This window comes from Lepus europaeus, chromosome 3 (assembly GCF_033115175.1).
Source record: "Lepus europaeus isolate LE1 chromosome 3, mLepTim1.pri, whole genome shotgun sequence".
In the NCBI taxonomy this organism is placed as follows: Eukaryota; Metazoa; Chordata; class Mammalia; order Lagomorpha; family Leporidae; genus Lepus; species Lepus europaeus.
The window spans coordinates 13,254,423-13,275,249 of NC_084829.1; the positions used below are offsets into that span (position 1 = coordinate 13,254,423).

Consider the following 20,827-nt stretch of genomic DNA (forward strand, 5'->3'; position numbering starts at 1 on the left):
CACTTAGGGTTTAAATGACTGAGAAAAATGAGACCCAGAATCATCTGGTTTGCTTTCCCTTTGTCCTTAATTACAGTCATTCACTCTAGCCAGAGGGGGAAAAAAAAAATCTTCCCATTCAATTTTCACAAAAACCACTTTGGGAGAACAAAGAACCAGTGCTGGGACCCAGCCTTGAGCCCAGCCCAGTGCTGGAAGCCTCTCGCCCTACCGTGTCTCCAGTTTTGAAGCAATAGTGGCTAAACTGGGATGCTGACCGGGACATCGGCCCACAAACCGGGGACCAGCATGTGCCACAGAGGGGTCCCCCTCCCACCACGTTGTCGGCAGGCCCCCAGCACTGGGAAGATGATGCCTGCTCCTGTGTGCTAGAAATGCCCAGTGTCCATCCGCCAGACACATCCGCCAGTCCACCCCTGGGCAGCCCAGGGCTCTGCGCTGTTGGGACCCTCGAGAGGAGGGTGGGCCATGCAATGGACAAGCCCTTCATTGTCAGATGTCGCCCATCCGAGGCTGGCCCTGGCCTCCTGGCCTCTCAAATTGGCTCCAGTTCAGCTGCCCTGAGTCTTATCTGGAAAGCAGTGTAAACTTCAGCTGCCCGCCAGACACACCTGTTTGCCCCTGTGAGCCTGCGAGGAGCAGGTGCCACATCCGGCCTCCACAAATGCCTTCCATGGGCCAAAGGATTAGACGAGATAGCCAAGAGGATCACTCCTCCTCAAAACGGACCTGACTTGGTTTTTCTTAAGACCGAATTTCTAAGAATGACTTTAGGAACCCTGGGTACCAAGCATTACAAACGTGTGTGTGTGTGTGTGCCCTTCTGCCCCTGTCCCAGTGCAGTTCTCTGTAATGAAAGCTTTGTAAATAGAAAGTGAAAAGACAGAGAAGGGAGACCAAACAGGATGTGTTTTCCAACATCAGCCCTAAGAATACCCCTCCGAAGGCTCTCGGCTCAGACTTTAGACACTGCAAATGGTGTTCATTGTTACCCTTTAGCTTTAATACCTATTCAGAAATGCTCCGTGTCAGAAGCCCGGAAGCAAAGGCCCACCTAAGGAAAAGAGCCTTGTCGCTCTATCGCTCACTCTCTGTCAACGGAAAAGGATTCTGAGCAGAAGAGAAGGCTTCCCTTTTAAATCCAGAGGTGGATGACTGTCCTCAACGTCCCTCCCCCACTGCACATGAGAGACAGGTGTTAGGGTGAAAGCCATGCCCGGGGCTTGGCCGTGCCACCTGCTGTCTGGGAACTCGCGCTGCCACACCGAGGCACAGGGCTGGCCCCAGTCCCAGCAGGCAATGTGTGAGCTCAACCTCACAGCCAGACCCACGCCGGGGGGCCAGGGTGGCAGGCCCGCCGCAGCACTTGCCCTCGGCCCCACCCTACCTCGACACGGTGTGGTAAGGGGGCTCCTCGCAGGTGCCCACTGCGGACGAGGTCAGTGGGCCCGGGCGGTCTCTGCCTCCCCCACTGCCACACAGCCAGCAGGTGCGTGCTGCCAGCTTTGGGCTTGCCTGCCTTCCTGGAAGTCAGCCTCGTCTGGCAGGAAAGCCGGCCCCTCTGCTGCGGAGTGTGCTCCCCTTTGGAAACGGAGCAAGATGCTCAGGTGGCTTCTCCCCCCTTGCCACCCACCCCACCTCGCCCTCGGCTTGCAGGCTCGCTGGTGCCTGGGTGACTGGCTCCCTCCCGCCCTTTGCCATCGTGCCATGCAGTGTCTTGACCTTGCAATGCTTGCCGAAGTGGCCAGGGCGTGCGGGTGGATGAGGTAGGGGAGGGAAGCAAGCCCTCCTTGCTTCCCACGGCCAAGGGCAGCAGAGGCATCTCACCCCCTATAAGGTGGCCTGGACACACAAACACAGCAGCAGGTCTGGGTGACAGCCCCTGCTGGGTACTCCCAGGCCTGGAGTCCACGTTCTCCCCTCCCCCATGCTCCGGCAGCCACCCTGGCTCTCGTGCTCCTCTCCCCCTCCCTGGGCCCCAGCCCCCTCCTCTCCCCGGTGGGCATTAACAGTACAGGGACATCCTGCTGCGGCGCATGGCCTCGCTGATCAGATAGGCGGGGCTGAGCTCGGGCTCCTCCGTCATGACGGCGATGTCCTGCCACTCGCCGGTCTGGCTGGACCTCTTGATGGTGTCCACCACGCACAGGGCGTACAGGCAGTCGTCGAAGGTGGCGGCCATGGTGAGCGGCCGGCCGTCCCAGGTGCGCCGGTCGTCCTGGTCCTGGAAGGCCTGGCGCACGGCCTGCATCATGTTGATGGTGCCGCGCAGGTAGGGCGCGGGGATGTCGCTGAAGGCCTTGTCGGGCAGCAGGGAGTTGCTCACGGGCGTGGCGTCCTGCAGCAGCAGCTCCTGCGCCGCGGCGCTGTTGCGCTGCCCGTAGAGGTCAGTGCCGGCGGCCAGCAGGCGCCCGGCCGCGCCCACCACCGTCACGTGCTGCTTGAACTCGCCGGGCACGTTGAAGTTGAGGGTGACGGTGCAGCACACGCCGCCCTCCAGCACCATCTGGAAGGTGCAGAAGTCGTCGCTGGTGATCTGGCGGATGCCCTTGATGTGGTCGGTCTGCTTGACGAAGGTCTTGAGCAGCCCGTGGACGCGGACGGCCTTCTGGCCGGTGAGGAAGGTGAGCAGGTCGATGATGTAGGTGCCCACCGAGTGCAGGCCGCCGCCGCCCATCAGGTCGTCGCAGCTCCAGTTGTACTTCTTGCCCAGCAGGCTGCCGCTGTGCACCTGCACCTCGCACACGAGCAGTTCGCCCACGTAGCCCTCCTCGATGAGCTGCTTCATGCGCACGAAGGCCGGCAGGAAGCGCAGCACGTTGCCCATGATGCTCATGAGCTTGGGGTAGTAGTGGGCAGCCGACATCATGCGGAAGGCGTCCAGCGGCGTGGCCGTGCGGTCGCAGATGACGTTCTTGCCGATGCCTGCGGGGGAGGGGAGAGAGCGGTCAGGGTCAGTGCAGCCGTCACGGGGGCAGTGCGTGCGCTCTGGGCCGTCCCACACACTTACCTTCCTTGGGATTGACTTGAGCATTAAGGGTTAATGTTACTTAAATAGCCCGTACAAGGGGACTGCAAAAAATGGGTGGAAAATGGAATCGGGTTTATTTCGGTGCCCCCCCCCCCCCCGAACTGCAATCCGCGTGCAGAGCTTTTGTGTTGTTTCCATGCACGCGTTGAAGACCCCCGGTAGGCGTGGACTTCAGGGTGGTTTCGGCAACAAAAGTAACTTAACTATATTTTCCACAGATTAAAGGGCTCTCACATGTTAGAAACGTTTTTCTCCAGTATTTGCTGATATCACGTGAAGCGCTTCATTTGGTATCTGTATAAGTCTAATATTTTGTATGCAAATGTTTTCCTTGTAAAATACTTCATCTATAAAAATACGAATAGGACTATCTGACATTTTTTATGTAAATTATGACACTTATGTACAATTGTTTGACTTCATATGCAAAAATGTTTTTACCTAAAATATATTAACACTATCCTACGGGAGATATGTAGATATACTATATAATATATGCATATATACAACATCTAATAAATACATACCATATCGTATCTAATATCCATATTTGGACAGAACCAGAGTACAGAAGCTTAAATCCCAGCCAAGGGGACCCTTATTGAGAGCGAGGGATTATGTCTTAATGATACCCATCGGCTGTTTCTTCCCTTTCCACCCCCAAGACTGTTATCTTGCATGTTTGTTTTGCATTCTGGATTAGGGCTGGCAGGGCTCTGTTTAATGTTTTTCTCTTCCCATAAAGAGATCTCGCTGGCATCTGGGGGGTGGGCGGCGCCTGGTTCCTCCCCAGCTCCCTCTGCCCCAGGGTCGTGTTTGTTGCTTTTGGCCCATGGAGCTCAAGCCCAGTAAGAATCAGTCTAATGTGATCTCTGTAAAGGGCGGATAAATTGCAGGCAGACACCAGATGCCTGTCTGAGCCCTTTAGGAGGCTAAGTGGTTCTGGGGCTGGAAGAAACAGGATCAAAGGAAAAGAGAGTGACAGGAGATGAGAGAAGACTTCATTCCGCAGGAGCCAGCGAGGCGGGGGAGGAGGAAACCGGCTCAGCTGGGGCCTGGACAAACAGCCACCCAGAACTCGGAGAGTAACTGCAGGTTTGTCAGCAAGCCAGAGAAGATGGGTGCTAGGTGAGAAGACGTGGGGAGCTACTCCACCCAGGCGTGCACCCGCCCAGGAGCCATGCTCGCACACAGACCCGAGTGGGGACCTGGGTACTGCAGCCACAGATGAGGGCGAGGCCACAAGGGCTCCGTACCCCTGTCCTGCTTGTCCTGACTTGATGGACAGAAATCCATGGCCTCCTGCAACGAGCTAAGATGGGGTTTGCTGGAAGTCCTGCATCGTACACGTCTGTCCAGCGGGCATGCCTGGACGCGGCTGCAGCCTGGTACGTGCCGCTCTCGGTCTCCCAGTGGAAGAGCTGGCAATACTGGAAGTGGTCAACATGGGTCAGAGAAAAGAGACAAGTGATGGCCATCTATTTCCACATGTGCTTCCAGTCCTGGCCCTGAGCAAAAGGCCAGAGCCCTACAGCAAGAACCACGTCCCCTTGCTGCTGCTCCTGCATTGGCAGGGCTGGGCTGGCCCTCTCAGGGCTCCGGTGACCAGGCGAGGATGGAGGTTCCACCAGAGGGGGTGGCAGCATTGGTTTGTGTTGCCGGAGGGGCCCTGCACCTGCACCAGGTGATGCTCTCACAACATGGTCATGTCAGCATTAGGCTTAGGTAATGGATTTTCATGTACAGGGCTTGGTAAGTGGCTGCAAGGACCAGAGCAGGGTACTGCCAGCATCTGCCTCCCAGGCTCCAGGACCAAGCCCTTGACTCCCATCTCCGCCATGTATTCTAGTGGTCACACCAGTGTCAAGTGCTGAAAGTTTATTCCATTATAAAAACTATAAAAGAATAAGGTAGAAAACAGTGATTTGTCTCCCTCCATGCTCCCTCAAAACAATCCCAGAACGGTAATTCCTTGCAGCTCTGTGGGTGAAGAGTCTGAAGGCTCTCATGATACAACATCCACAACTCGATTCCATCGTGAACCTCGGACATGGATTCCCAGTCACCTCTGTCTTAGACTATGTGTGAATGTTGCAGTTCTAATGATACAGTAAGTTTCTTAGGGACAAGCCTGGGTCTTGTCTTTAAAAAAAAACAAAAGAGCTCCTTCATCTGCTGGTTCACTCCCCAAATGGCTGCAATGGCCAGGACTGGGCCAGGCCAAAGCCAGGAGCCTGGAACTCCATCCAGGTCTCCCTTATGTGGGTGCAGGGGCCCAAGCACTTGGACCATCTTCCACTGCTTTCCCAGGCACATTAGTAAGGAGCTGGACTGGAAATGGAGCAACTGGGCCTTGAACCAGCTCTCATGTGGGATGCAGGCGCTGCAGGCAAGGGATTCACCCACAGCACTGCAGCACCAGCCCCTGGGCCTGTCATTTACTAACTATCTCTGCTATGCCCACAGCACCGAGCAGGATGACCCGCGCACAGCAGAACACGGCAAACATCGCTGCCTGGCCCCACCTATCCGCCCACAGTTTCTTGCCACAGCCACACTTTGGAGATGGGTCTTGGCCATGTCCTAACACACAATTTCCTCCAGAGGCATCTGTGACTTCCAGGAATCTACCAGCAAGAAGTCGGCCAAAATGAAAGCACGGCTTCTTGGCCAAAGATCTCATCACTGTGTTACTCATCGGAGCGAAGTGAACAATGCAAACACCCAACAGTACAAGAATAGACAAGCGCCCACCAGCTATATAATAGAATACTGTGCAGTCAGAGAAAACGCTTATGAAGACTTGTCAACAGCAAGCGAGGCAATTATGATGTCATGTTCCATGAGAAGGGCTCTGTTCATAGACCAACTATGATCTCAGTGCGCTCTCTCAAAAGACAACAGGAGAAGGAAAAGCTTGGAAGAGACTATCTCAATGTTTACAGTGGCCAAGTCTATTAGTACAATTGTGATTGCTTCTGTCAAAAGTTGTCATCGCTATACTTGCCCATATTTTTTTTCAAATTGTATAACTGGGGGAGGGGAACCTTGGGTCAACAACAAAAAAAGGAAGATGTGGTAAGAGTTCCTACAGCCCAGGAGGGGAGTGCAGGTCCTGACGCGTGTGCCTTGGACATCAGAAACCTCAGTGGCTCAGGCTGTGTTGCAAGGGCTTCCTGCTCCAGTGGCTCAGGGCTCCTGTGAACCTTGGTGGAAGCTGTGGGCCCCCTCCAGCCCTTGGGCCCTGGCATCAAGCTTAAGACAGTGCTCCTGGTTTTGAAAGGGACCTGTCGTGAAGAGCCAGCAGTCCCTTTCCACGTTGCTAAGGCGAAGTCTGTTTTCTCTGTGCTCTGGACAGACCCTCTGTCTTGATGGGGCTTCTGCAAAGCCCGCTTTGGGACCCCCCTCCCCAAGATCCTTGGATAGTCTTTCCCGGCTTTTCCCCTAGTAACATGCCAACACCAGGAGTGGGCATTGGGCACTGGGTTAGGGCACTGCCTAAGACCCAGGCATCCCATGGTGGAGCGCCTGGGCTTGGGGCCTGGCTCCACTCCCGATTCCAGCTTCCTGAAAGTATGCACTCCGGGCAGCAGCTCGGGATGGCTGGGGTGCTTGTATCACTGAAGCCCACAAGGGAGACCCAAACTGAGTTCCTGGCTCCTGCCTTCAGCCTGGCCCAGCCCTGGCTGGCACGAGCATTTGAAGGGAGACTCACGTGTCCGCAAGCTCGTGGGACTGGCACCTTCCCACCTGTGCCACAGAGCCAGCGTGGCAGACAGAATGAGATGAGTGGCAAACGTCTGGAGAGGGAAAGAGCTGCATGCGAGACAGGGCGCCTGCTCCTTGTTAGAAGCTTCTAGATGAAGTCATGTCAGGAGTTTTACTGCCTGCCTGAGAACCCTCTTGGGAAAAGGGAACTCTGGCTTCCACCAAAGCCTGCTGAGTGTGCCGGAGTCCAAACGGCCCTGCCAGTGCCAGCAGGCAGGTGGCCCCAGCCAAGGGCCCCGAAGCCACCTTCAGGCAGCCGCTCCCCTGGCACCCTCTGGCCTTAAGGTCTCTAAGTGGGGCCGAGTGCCCGTTTACACACATGCCTCTACTACCAGGAGACCAGAGCTTTTGCCCTGGTGGATACCCAATCCTAGTGGTGTCTCCCAGGAGCCTGGGCAACGGGCTTCCTGCTGACCCTCCTTTAGGAAAGACCAAAGCTCTCCGCTGTCCCACAGAGCAGGTGCCCTGTGCTGTCCTGGGTCAGGGCCGTGGGTCCCTGGAAGACGGCCAGGGCCTCGGCTGCTCAGCAGCCTCCCTCTCGTCTAATCGCGGTGGGGATCTGGGACCAGCACCGCTTTCCCTCGAGCTCCTCCCGCCCGTCCCACTTGTGTCTGTGCCGACAGCCCTGTGTCTTCTCAAAGTCAAAACAGATGCTCGGCCCGCAGACTGGCAGCCGCCCCGGAGGAAGTCCCATCAGATACGGCTTCCCCTGCCTTCCAAGCAGGAAGCTCGCTCTGTCCCTTCAGCACTTCTGTGCCAGAACAGGCGTAAGAAAGATGGAGAGGAGTGCACAGTCCAGCAGAGGGCATGACAACAGCCAGGGACAATGGGAGCGTGGAGGGGCTGCCAACCTGATGTGGGCCTGGGGGAGAAAGCTCGGCCGAGCAGGGTTCTGAAGCATGTGTAGGAGTCTTCATCCAGAAGTCTTGAGTCCCGTTTAGAAAGTGATCTAAGACAAGGGTATTTAATCTGGAAAACTGCAAAAACTGGACTACTTATAAAAATTGTCCATCTTTTAAAATTGTATTTGCAAGAGAGCTCTCCCATCAGCTAGTTTACTCCCCCAGTGCTGGCGATAGGCAAGGGCCAGGTGGATGCCAGGAGCCTGGAACCCAATCTGGGTCTTTCATGTGGGTGGCAGGGACCCAGTGACTCGGGTCATTACCTCCTGCCTTCCACGGTGACGTCAGCAGGAAGCTGGAGTTGGAAGCAGAGCCAAGACTCCAACCCAGGCGCTCAGTGTGGGCTGCAGGGATCCCGAGCAGCTTCCTGCCCACTGTGCCAAGTGGCCACCTGTGCATCTGTATCTGTCTTATCAAGCGGTTTTCTGAGAGAGGATCCATTAGGTTCATAAAAGAATGTATACTGGGGCTGGTACTGTGGTGTAGCGGGTAGAGCCAGCGCCTGCAGTGCCAGCATCCCATGTGGGTGTCAGTTTGAGTCCCAGATGCTCTACTTCCAATCCAGCTCTCTGCTGTGGCCTGGGATAGCAGTGGAGGATGGCCCAACTCCTTGGGCCCCTGCACGCATGTGGGAGACCTGGAGGAAGCTCCTGGCTCCTGGCTTTGGATTGGCGCAGCTCTAGCTGTTGCGGCCATCTGGGGGTGAGCCAGCAGATGGAAGACCTGCCTTTCTCTCTCTCTGCCTCTCTACCTCTGCCTTCCAGAAAAATAAAAACAAAGAAATCTACGATATAGAAAAGCCCAGCAGAATTGGAGTTTAGAATGAAGCAGAAACAAGTCTCCGGCTTTAATAGAACTAAGTATAAGAACACGGCTCCATCACTCCAGTCAGCCTGGCTCTGGCTCCTTCCTCATCTCCCTGCCCCCTCCCTCTCCCGGCTTAGACAGGACAGGAGAAGCAGCGGCGTGGGCACGGCAAGTCTAATCCCACTCGGGCCCCAGGCATCCCCCCATAGAACACGGGAGGAGAGCCCCTTTTCTGAGACTAAATCCCTATTCTTCCCCGCAACGCGAGTTCCTGACATCAATCCCGCTTCCCAGAGGAAAAGTCGGCTCTGGTCTCTAATAGGGATACAGATGAAAATAGCACAACGGCCCGTGTGGAGCTGGGGGAGGCTGAGCTTTTTGGTCCACACAGCCCCATGAGGCAGTACTAACCCTGTCACCACCCGACAGGTGTGCAAACGGCCTCTGAGAGGATACTGCTCTACTGCCTCCTGGATCACCCCGGGCCTGAGGCTGCCTTGGTCTGTCTGTGCACCTGTGTGCCCCAAGAATGACACCCCGCCCTGTGCTCCCATTCTTGCCTGTGTTCACTTAGGTTGGCTGCAGCACCCAGCACCGGAGGACCCTGCACGAGCGGCAGAAACCAGGGCGGAGAGGGGCAGGCTTCTGAAGTCCCCGAGCCACTTGATTAAGTTTCCACGCTGATTGCACACTTGAATGGAAGTGGGTCAGGGTAACCCACATTCTGCTTCCTTTGTCAAAGTCCCCTGGAGCCGTCCATGGGCTCCGAAAGGGGGTCAGCGTGGCTGCCAGTGCTGGGAAGTGGCACTGACCTGGAGTAGATGTATGGGGCTCCCGCCAGCCGGCCCAGCCCTGAGGCCAGCCCATGTCCCACTGAGCCCCGTGGCTCCAGCTCCTCCTCGAGCTCCCCTTTTGCACAGGAACCCCTCTGGGCTCTGGAAGCTTCTCAAATAAACCCATGGGCATTAGTACTATCTGATGCCCGAGCCCCTCCCATCTGTGACGGGGACCATCCGTGTGAAGCACTTTGTGGCCACACGTAGCCCTTGTTACAGCTCATAGGCACAAGTTGAGACTGAAAATGTGATCCTGGAAGGCGCCAGCCAGCTCCTTCTAGCCCACGCCCAGGGGAGGGGAAGGTTTAGAAGCAGCGGCTAGGGATGTGGGAGCTAAACACGACCCAGGCTACAGACCATCGGCCCGGGGTGGCATTTAGCGCAGCAGTGAGTGCCCAGTGGACAGCACTGGTCTCGGGTGGGTGCATGGTGACAGTGACTGTGAACTTAAACAACTGTGCCCTGCTGTGGTGAGCCTAAGTAGCCCAGTGACACCCCTTGCACCTTAGTGGTTGCTCTTCTGGGGAGCAGCCGAAGGCTCTCCTGAGTCTACCCCACCTTCGCGTACCTGGCCAAGTCAACACTCAGAGGGCACCTCCTGGAACCAGGGCCACACTTTCCCCACAGGAGTAGCCACTTCTGGGAGTGGAGGGTGGCTGCACTGGTTCCCTCAGCATGCTGGGGGGTGGGGGTGAAAATTCAGTTGCTTGTGAGCAGGGGGCAGAGGCCCCTGGTTCCTTGCTGCCTGTCAGCTCCTCTAGGAACCCACATCCCTAACCAGGCACCCTAACTGGTCAGCAACCGCACGTGGAAGTCCCATGCTTCTCACACGTGGAATTCCTCCCATTCGTGCCAGCAGCTGGAGGGGACTTCCTGCCCACGGAGAGCCCCTGGGATTGGGTCACACCCACCTTCCTACCACAGACTGAGTCACCTTAGCATCCTGCCTAGCGCAGGTAGTCCAGGCTGCTCCCATGAATCAGAAACTCCGACAAAGGGCAAGAGGCCCAGGTATTCTCTGGACACAAGGGGGCCTCAGACAGGTGTATCCTTCTCTTTCACTCCCCGCTTGGTTCCTATGTTCTCATCGAAAAGACTCTGTGAGGTCCTCGAGAGCTTTAAAAGCATCATCTCCTTGTTGCCAAAGAGACTGGGTCCTCAACTCTGGACTCCGTGTAGGAGGATCAGAGCCTCCTCTGGGGTCCAGGATGAGGAAGGGAAGGAGCTAATGTGGCTGCATAGCCCCTGGACGTCACGGGCCTGCCACTGGTCCATCTGAGAACCACACCAGAAACACTGTCCGCATTTGCACAGAGTGGGGACCCTGGGTCTTGAGATCACGGTAGCTCCAGATCAGGTGTGTGTGGCGGGTCCAGGCTGACAGAGTCCATACTGTGATCCCAAAGCCCTGTATGCCCCCTCTTGCACACCCCCAGATGTGTGAGCCCTGGGAGCACCCTGGACACTGCTTTGACAAGCGACTTGGGATGGCCACCGAGGGAGGGCAGAAGCTGAGTGCTGGGATGGAGAAGAGTCGGACAGCAAAGAAGGCAGTGACGAGGAGGGTAGCACGTGGCTGTGCTGGAAGGCGGGGGTCAGGGTACTGTACACCAAGGCAGTGAACCAGCCAGGAAGCGGAAGATGACCATTAGGTAGGAAAGAGGCTGGGGAAATGGGGCTCCCGGAGCTCAACAAAGGAAGACCTCCAGGGTGCCGGCCATCTTGGCCAGAGGCACTGGGCAGCAGGTGTCCCCCCTGTGGAAGCAGGGGGCTGGCAGGTAACCACCTCAGGGCCACACAACACTCTCGACAGCCCAGGGGAGACAGACCCTTGCAGGCAGTGGGGGTGGGGACCAAGCCCTGTCCAAGCAAGGAAAGCAGCCCAGTGCTCCAACCTTCCTCGGCTAGGGGAACCCTGCCTGCCTGTGTGGCGACTTCAACCAGCAGTCTGGCCAAACAGCAGCTGGGAGCCCCTCCCTCCACCGGAGGCAAACCAGAGCCAGGGCATCGCCCACAACAGATGCTGCCTCCCTGCCCCCACCCCCTCACAGAGTAGGCCGGGTTGGTGACGAGGCTGGGGGTGGCAAGACGGGGTCACAGTCAGAAACCAACAGGTTACCCACGGCACGACAGTCGGGCAGTTGTGGGGGGGGGGGGGGGGAGGCAGCAGCAGCTCGTCCCAGAACCTCCTTGTCTGGTGGGAGGTCCAGCTGCTCCGCTCACACACAGCCAGGCATGCCTTTCCAGCATCTACCTGGGCTTAGGCAGCCCGGGTCACCATGGGCCTGGCATGCACGGAGGAAGGTAGATACCCATGTTGGCAGGGGGAGGCGACATCCTGTGTCGTGGCTAGGCTGCGGTGGCTATGATGCCACCCGCAGTGGGTTCCCTGGCACGATCCAGCTGCCAAGCCCCTCTTCCTTCCCCAAGCCTACTTTGCCCAGCCTTCCTATAAAAATTCTATGCTGCCAGCATCAGCCAGGTAGTTCCTGTTGAATGCATCTCGAGTACAACAGGTTCCTGAGTCCTCTGGAGCCCTTTCTGAAAGCATCGCTTTGTGCACAGAGGAACTGTTGAGTGCCCAAGATCCAGCATGATCGATGGGAAAGGGAAGGGGGCTGGGAGATGCGCACAGATTGCAGCGCCAAATCAGGCACTTGGCCAGCCGAGGGACCCAAGCCGTTTTACAGGAAAGCAACCCGGTTTCCTTGTCTATATTATGGCACCTGCTCCAAGGATGCCTAAATGACAGAGGTGCTGGCCCGAAGCGTGAGAGTGGCTTGTAAACACCTGCTCCAGTCACTACCAGATTCACATAAAAGCTGAGCAGGAATTCAACACCCAGTGGCCCTAGGTGAGCGCACCACAGCCCAGGGTGGGGAAAGTAGAACCTTAGAATCTAAGCAAGTGCCCGGTTGGCTCTGCACAAAAGCCGTCTGAAACGGAGCTGATGGATCTGGCCCTGCCGACAAACTATGGAGAGTACGAAATGAGTAGCACGAGGAGATTTCAAAGAGTTTGTGGAAAAAAAATGGAATTAAAAGATAAGTTCATTTTGATGAAAAAGCCTTTGAAAAATGCTGTATAGCCCCCCCCCACCCCCGGTAACAATCATCTTCTTAAACATTGGAAGATCCCCTCACTTCTCTTGGGGGAAGTCCACCAGCAGGAATGAGCCCATCACAAGAACACTGTCAGCCCTAGATGCAGCAGCAAATACAACCAAGCAGCCTCCAGCAGTGCCGTCCTCCAGGCATCCCGGGGCTGAACACGAGATACTCCCAAGAATGCAAACAGAACGCTGGTCTTCCCCGGGCGAGGATCCTGAAGGGACACCGCCAGGAGCACCCAGGGGATGTCAAGTTTACTCTAAGCCACGCACACCCCGGCAGAGACCCCAGTTGGCATTACTAGCTGCCCGGGGTGAGCACACGTGGGACCTTAGTGCCAGGCTGAGCACCTTATCGGCGGCTCCCACTAAATAACATGAGCTTAGCCAGCTGTGGGGGGGTGGGGGAGAGGGGGGCCAGCAGATTACACCCACGCTCTCCACAGGACAAAACATCGCGCTTGGTGCAGCTGAGGATCTGACAGGTCTGTCCTGCCATCCTCACCGCGCTGGGGGGGACGGGTCAGGAGGGAGGAGCATTCGCAGCGCACCTGAACCCAGAGAGCCGAGCTCCCTCCTGAGCTCGGGAAGCACTGTCCCTTCATTTTCCACTGTGCAGAAAGAGGTGAAGATTTCCATAAGCTCAGCCATCCAGGGCCAGAGCCCGGTCACACAGCCCCAGCCACTGGCTACTGGAGCCCCTGCACTTCGGTTCCTTTTGCAAAAATTTGCAGACAATGCAAATGATTTTTAAAGGGGAAAACCTCCTTGGCAGAAACTCACGGAACTCTGGGTGCACCTGGGTCTGCGATGACCCTTGCAACGCTCTCTCAAAGACTGCAGAGCCCACAGCCTGCTCAGAGATGGCAGGTGGCAGCAGCGCCACTTCCCCAAGGAGGAACTGGGCCAGGAGTGAAGCTTTGCTACTTTCTCTTCCATCAGATACTGAGGACCTAGAAGAGGCTGAGCGACAGGCAAGGCTGCAGCCCCTGGGAACCGAGTCCCAGCAAGGCTCTATCCATTCCCTGTACATCTGAGGATGCTTCCAAGTGGAAGGAATGCCCACGGAGTCCCAGACACAGCTGGCTGGGCTCCTGGACAATCAGCCACACATCACACTTGCTCTGGACTTGGGTCTAGCTTCTGGGGAGGCGGCCAGGTGTTCCGGACATCGTGGGTGCCCTGAAGGTGTGCCAGGAACGAGGAGGAGGGAGGTCCAGGTGTGGTTTGCTGTGCTCCCCACTGGAGCAGAACCTCCCTTTTCCAGCCTAGTCCTCACCCTCTTCTCATTAACACCTCCCCCCGAGAAAGCTCTGTCTTGCTCCATCGCACTGAGTCCAAATGTCACCAGCAGAGTAAGAGCAATGCAAACAACTCACCGCTATGGATCGGACCACTGACCACCACCCAGCACTGTGCGATGCATTTCACCAAATCCTTACAATCCCATGAAGCAGCCAAACCCTCAACAGTCCATGCCCGGATTCACACCCTAGCAAGCGGTGGGGTCAGGATTCCCAGCCACAGTGGCTCCAGGAATCCACGCTCACCCTGACTGCTGGGTGCTATAGTGCGGAATGCAACGCAAAGCAGCCACATCCTGAGTGCGATTTTCATGTGACCATTCATTCAGTCCCACAACAGTCGCTAAGGGCCTACCGGGGGAAGAGGTGGGAAGGGGAGTGCCCCCATCTCCAGTCCTTGCTTTCCCCACCGCTAGTTGCTGGATTTCAGGACCACGGCTTCTGATCCCGCTGCCTGGGCACCTAAGGTTTCCAGGGGTCTCACAGAGAACCCACGGGGCACTGGATACAGGCTGGCCCTGCCTAACAATGTTCTGGTCAACAGCAGACCACATATATACAATGGTGGCCCCGAAAGACAACGATGGAGTTGAAAATTCCTCTGGCCCAAGGATGTGGTGATGTCATAGCACAAGACATTATTATTCTCGTGTGTGTGTGTGTGTGTGTGTGTGTGTGTGAGAGAGAGAGAGAGAGAGAGAGAGAGAGAGAGAGAGAGAGAGAAGCTGGTGTGAACAGGTCTACTGCACTGCCAGTCATTTGAAAGTGTTAATGCATATGATTATGTACGGTACACAGCCCTCGATCATGAAAATAAAGACCCGCTCCTGGATTACTGAGGCACTGGTCCATCCTTTTTATTTAGAATGTCTTCTTTCTACCTATAAAAACAGAGATTCCTGCTGTGTTCCCGGCTCCTGGCTTTGGCCTGGCCCAGCCTTGGTGAGGCGACCATCGGAGGAGCCAACCAGAAGATGGAACTCTCTCTGCTTTCCCTCTCTGCAACTCTGACTCTCAAATAAATAAATCTTTAAAAAGGAAACCCACCTATTTACAAAAACAGATTCCTGCTGCGACGCCAGCTACAGTCTCATCCACCTTGGATTGCATCCGGAGGCTCTGGGGAGGGACGGACCGCCCCCTCTGACTGATCGATGCTGCGTTTCTCCAGAAGCGTCCCTGTCACGAAGTGGTGCATGACCGTGTCTTACATTTTTGAGGAAATGTGAAACTCCACGTCTACCGGGCACCCCCGGAACTGTGAACTTGAGGGAGTGCAATGCACCAGGTTGCACTGCGCTGTGTTCAGTGATGCTAAGTTTGTGGCAGTTGCCACGATTAGAGCACGCGTACACACACCGGGCAGAAATCACTGTGTGGCAGAAATGAGTGGCAGTGTTCCATCGGGTTCCAAGTTGGAGAAGTTGCGCCGTGCCCACAAAGCATAGGCATCCCTTTTAAGCCACTGTGATTAAGAATGAAATAAGGGGCTGGCACTGTGGCGCAGCAGGTTGACACCCTGGCCTGAAGCACCGGCATCCCATATGGGCACTGGTTCTAGTCCCAGCTGCTCCTCTTCAAATCCAGCTCTCTGCTATAGCCTGGGATAGCAGTGGAAGGTGGAGCAAGTCCTTAGGTCCCTGCACCCAGGTGGGAGACCTGGAAGAAGCTCCTGGCTCCTGGCTTCGGATTGGCACAGCTCCAGCTGTTGCAGCCATCTGGGGAGTGAACCAACAGATGGAAGACCTCTCTGTCTCTACCTTTCTCGGTAACTCTTTCAAATAAAATAAATCTTTAAAAAAAGTGAAATAAAAATATTTTTACTCTTCCATCTTATGGGTTTTTTTCCCCCTCAATAGCACTTGCTGAGTGGTTAGGACACAAACACTTAAGTTGTTTGACACAATGATTTACTAAATGGAATTGCTGCATCTTTTGGCATGGAAACACTATGAAAAAAAATCACCTAGATACCAAAGTCACCATGGATGGAGAATGTTTGGAAACTTCTGTTCTAGAACATTCTGTACCCACCCCACCCCCCAATTATAATCCTAAGTTCTTTAAAGGCAGGGGTCATCTTGAACTGGTCAGCACTTTGGTTTCCCTCAGCATGACACCTGGCTTGCTGTAGAGACTTTAACACCTGACAGTTTATAGCAAAAGACTGAACCTGGGATGCAAAGAGGTGCAGTGAGGTGGGAGTGAGGACAGGGAGACACAAAGTAACACAATCAGAGGCCTCTGGAAGGACTTTAGAATACAAACAGAAGTTAGGTGTCAATCCACTTAGACCTCTAGGAATTAGAAGAATCTTTGCCCTTGCGGTTATCTTTCTGTTTTAGTCTCTATCTCATATATTTCTCACTTTAATCTTTCCTCCTACTAATTTGGGGTCTGGTTTGGTCTTGTTTTTCTAGTTCTTTCGGTGCAGTCATAGGTTGTTTATTTGGGAGCTCTCCTTTTTTGATATAAATACATCATAAAATTTTTATTTGTTTTTAAAAGGGGAGGGGAAGGGAGGGGAAAGCAGAGGAGAGAAGAAAGAAGACTCTATGCATCTTCCATACACTGATTCATTGTCCAAATGCCCACAACAGCTGACACTGGGTCAGGCTGGAGCTAAGAAGTCCATCTAGGTCTCCCACATGGGTGGCAGGGAACCAGACACTGGTCGTTACCTGTAGCCATCAGGTCGCTCTTCCACAGGAAGCTAGCATCAGAAGCAGAGCTGGGACTTGAACCCAGGCATTCCAATATGGGATGTCTCACGTGGCATCTTAACCAACGTGCCCAACGCCCATCCCAGATCTGGGCATTTACTGCAACTGGTAGCATTTACTCCATCTCATAGGTTTCGGTAGTGTTTCCATTGTCAGTCAAGAACGTTTTCAATTTGTTTCTTCATTTCTTTCTTGATCCATTGGTTGTTCAGGAGTAGTAAGTTGTTTAATTCATATGTATTTGTGTAATTTCCAGTTTTTCTTGTTGATTTCCAGCTTGATTGCATTGTGCTCAGACAAGATTGTCAATGTGACTTATTTTTATAAAAAGGGGTTCTTTTTTTTTTTTTTTTGAGCTCAAGTCCATTATCATCTCTTTGACCTAGATTGCTCCTCGCACTCTTTGCAAGGTGTGTGTGTGTGTGGGGGGGGGGCACAGGATGCAGGTGATGATCAGAGCTGATTGCCAGTCGGCAGAGCTCAAGTTCCAAACCCCGGGAGCTCCCAGCTAGAACGCTCCAACAGCAGCTGCAGCCTGTGGTCTGCATCTGCTGACTGACCAGAGATAACCTGGCTGCCTAGCAACCGAGCACAGGCGGCGCGTGTCAAGTGCGAGGCTGGGGCATGTGCCAGTCTTCCATGTGTGAGTGCCTCACGACAGGGCAGGCAAGAGAGACTCCACCCGGGCACTGCTCCCAGCAACCTGCAGGTGCTGACAGGAGAGCACGTTGAGATGGCTCCTGGAACGGTTGTACCAAAGAATCAGCACATGGTGATGGTGGGGACATGCCTTAAACATCAACCGCTGTGCGTCAAGGAAAGCTTCTTGTCCCTCCGGGGTTGGGGCTGGGAAGCTGGGGATCTGGGGTCAAAGGGAAACTTGCAGTTTTGCCAGGAGAGTGCAGGAAGTCGTGGAATCTCTTTTTCTGCTTTCTCGGGGCAGCAAGATGCGCTTGTGGTCAAGTTCTATGGTTAGAACTGGCCAGACCGCTCCAGTACCTCCCTGAACTGAGGTCAGTTTCTCCTGGGGGACAGGAGGCTCATGGGGCAGTAGGTTAAGCCGCAGCTCGCACACTGCATCCCTGCTTCAAGTCCCAGCTGTTCTGCTTCCGACCCAGCTCCCGCAAGCACGCCTGGGAGGCAGCAGGTGATGGCTCAAGTACTTGGGTTCCTGCCGCCCAGAGGGAGACCAGGAGGGGGTTTCCCTGCTCCTGGCTTCAGACTGGCCCAGCCCTAGCTATTGAAGGTGTCTGGGGAGTGAACCGGTAGGTGGAAGATCGATCTCTCTCTCTCTCTCTCTCTCTCTCTCTCTCTGCCACTCTCTGCCTTTCCAATACATACATAAATCAGTCTTTTAAAAAAGAAGTGTGAGTGTGACATGGAGCAGCAGAGGTGACATGTAGGTGGGCCCCCCACCCTCTTCAAGGGCCCAGATCCTGAAGAGCCTACTGGGTCAAGGGGCAGTCGCAGAATAGAATTACAGGAAAGAGCGACCTACAGGAAGAGAGCCACCAACTCTGCCCCCACTCGGGCCTCTCTGCTCCCCAGAAAAAGTGTGCAGGACACATGGCTCCCTTCTTCTGACTTTTCATATGCCCTCTTCCTCGAGCACCAGCCTAGGATCCTACACCCTGAGTTGCAGCCATTGCGTTTATTATTGTTTTTCCTTTTCTTTACCTTTCAAACAGTAACTTCAGTGCCCATGGTTCTCTGATCCTCGATTCCCAGAACCTAAAGGAGTCTGTGCAGGGAGCCTGCTGTCCCACAGGCCCAAGCGCCCTCTCCCACACAAGCGAAGCTATTCCACGTTTGTGCTGGCCGTGCACCCAGGGACTCAGCCGTGCTGAAGTCACTACCTGGGAAGTTGGCACCGGGCAGCACCCTAGGAACCTCTCCCACCTTGGGGATGCTCCGCTGTGCCCCGCCAGCCAGAGGCAGCAAGCAGACTGGGGATGGGGCAGAAGCCACTGACAGTGTCCCCTGTCTCCTCCCCGACCAGCATCAGCCCCCACAAAGCTCTTCTCGCAAACACCTGCAGCTCTTCCTGCTGGTTATCCAACAGGCAGCATTCACCTCCACACCCACCCTTCCTTGAAGAGGCTGATGATCAGAATATATGGGCAAGAAGCGGATGCCAGGGCTAGAGACACCCAGCCTGGGGCTCCACTTGGCAGTGACAAGCAGTGCAGCAGCAGAAGACAAAGCTCCTGTTCCCTGGTTTACTCCCCAGATGTCCTCGGCAGCCAGGGGTGAGCCAGGTTGAAACCAGGAGCCAGGAATTCCAACTGCATCTCCCACGTGGATAGCAGGAACCCGAGTACTTCGGCCCTTCAGCTGCTGCTGTCGGGCACTTGAGCAGGAAACAGGATGAGAAGTGGAGGCGAAGACAGGACCTAATACCGGGCACTCATATGAGACGCAGGTGCCCCAACCTTCTGCCACACAAACCTGCCCTCCCATGTCTTGTGTCCTCAATGGCCCAGCCCACGACCACCTTCAGCAAATCTTTGTTATTTGAAGCTAACACAGCAAAGAAAGCACGAAAGAAATCCCAGGGAGAGAAAGAGGAAAGGCTACTTAGTGAAGGTTTTTAAGGATATAAAGGGCTATTTCATAAAGGTTAGTGAACATGAGATTCTTTTGTTTCTTCGAAGGCAGAAGGTGAGAATAAACAACTATCATTGCCCCCCACTCACCATCTCTGATATGGCAGTCTAGTTTTTCCTTTGTTACAATACAATAGAGATCCATGAATTAGTAAGAAATTCAGACACTGCCGTGTCACGGGATGGCCAGCATAGATGCTGGACAGATGCCAGACCTGCTTCTGAATCACATGAACTCAGAGAAAAGTTCTCCCCACAGGTAAAATGTGGGCTGCGTGTGACATCCTGATGAGGGGACAAAGGTAACTTAGGGAAAGTGACCGCAGTCCTGGCACATGGCTGTGAGCGCCCCCTACAGGAGATCAAGCCCAGGTACCACCCAGAGCGGCAGCCCTCTGGTCTTCGCTCCAGCTGGAGATGTCCCCTTGGCATCAATGCCACAGCCATGGCACCCTCACCAGAGTCACTTCCCGGCCACCAGTGAGGAAGCCGAGGAGCTTCCTGGGATTCCACTCGAGCGGTGCTCACCCTGGTCTAGGGGTGCCAGCCAATTCCAGATCCGATTGAGGTCTCTTCAGGTGCGGGGATCAGCACCTGCAACACACAGCAGGCAGGCAGAAAGGGACGCAGGAGTGTTGCCCTCGGGTGTCCCTCTCACCTGCCCTCTCCCAACTTGCACCAGTGGGTTTGGGAATCTGGGAGACTGGGGAACAGCACTTCCACGCATCATTCCTTTATTTTTGATAAGTATTCAGGAAGACGCCACCCAACGGGCAACCCAAGGAACAGAAATTGCCCAAGTATAGCCGTCACTTATTGAGCACCCACTGTTTGCCAGCCACAGTGCCTGATGCTTTCGCTTCTATGTTCCCTGCCAAATCGGATCACTGCCTCCATCGTGTGGGATGAGGACACAGAAGCACAAAGATAATCTACTGAACCCATGCCGGGTGAGTGCCAACAACTGCGTCAGGATTTGAACACAGGTCTGAGCACCCACGTACTCCCAGGCGCACCTCTCAAAATGAGCACCACACTGAGTGATGGCACTCGACCAGCAGCACCATCGCCTGCAGAACAGGTGTTGCCCAAGACTTGGGAGTCCCCTGGTGTACATGGCTGAATGTCAAGGTTCTAATCCCCGGAACCTGTCAATGTTCCTTTCTACGGCGGCAAAGGAGACTTTACAGATGGGATTAAGTCCAGGCTCGAGAGGTGGGGAGATTATCCCGGATTATCCAGGTGGGCCGATGTAATCACAAGGCTCTTTATCAGATGGAGGCAGGAGGTCAGGAAGGGTTAAGAGCAGATGTGTCGAAGACGCAAGAGGTTGCGATGAGCCAAGACAAGGGTCATGGGCCACGATACAAAGGCAGCGCGGAGAGGCGGGAGAAGCTAAGGCTATAGATGCCGGGTTGGGAGTGTAGCCCTGCCAGCACACCAAGTTCAGACTTGAGGGAGAACAAAGCTGTGCTGTTTAAGCCACTAGACCTGTGGCCTTTTTTTAAGGCAGCAAGTGGGAGATGACACATCAGGGGACATTTCAGGTCAGAGGGAGGGGGCGTGAGCTCCCCGGGAGGAAGGTCAGGAGGGACTCCTGAGAGGCAGTCCCAGGCGTGCAGGACTCTCTCCAAGACCCTGCAGGAGCACATGGAGGTGGGGCGGCGGGGAAGGTGCTCAGGAAGGGACAAAGGCGCCCACGATGGTCGCTTAGGGAGCAGAGCAGACCCAAGCGGCGAAC

The 20,827-nt window shown here is 55.0% G+C and overlaps 1 protein-coding gene across 1 annotated transcript in view; it reads right to left on the bottom strand.

The window, feature by feature from the left end:
• Nucleotides 1-1,957: 1,957 nt before the first annotated feature.
• The window catches only part of GFOD1 (Gfo/Idh/MocA-like oxidoreductase domain containing 1), a 109,669-nt gene continuing 90,799 nt past the window's right edge, over nt 1,958-20,827 (bottom strand). Inside the window, exon 2 of the mRNA XM_062184668.1 lies at nt 1,958-2,925. Within this exon, the coding sequence (XP_062040652.1) occupies nt 2,006-2,925 (920 nt within the window). The 3' untranslated portion in view covers nt 1,958-2,005. The remainder of the gene's footprint in view (nt 2,926-20,827) is intronic.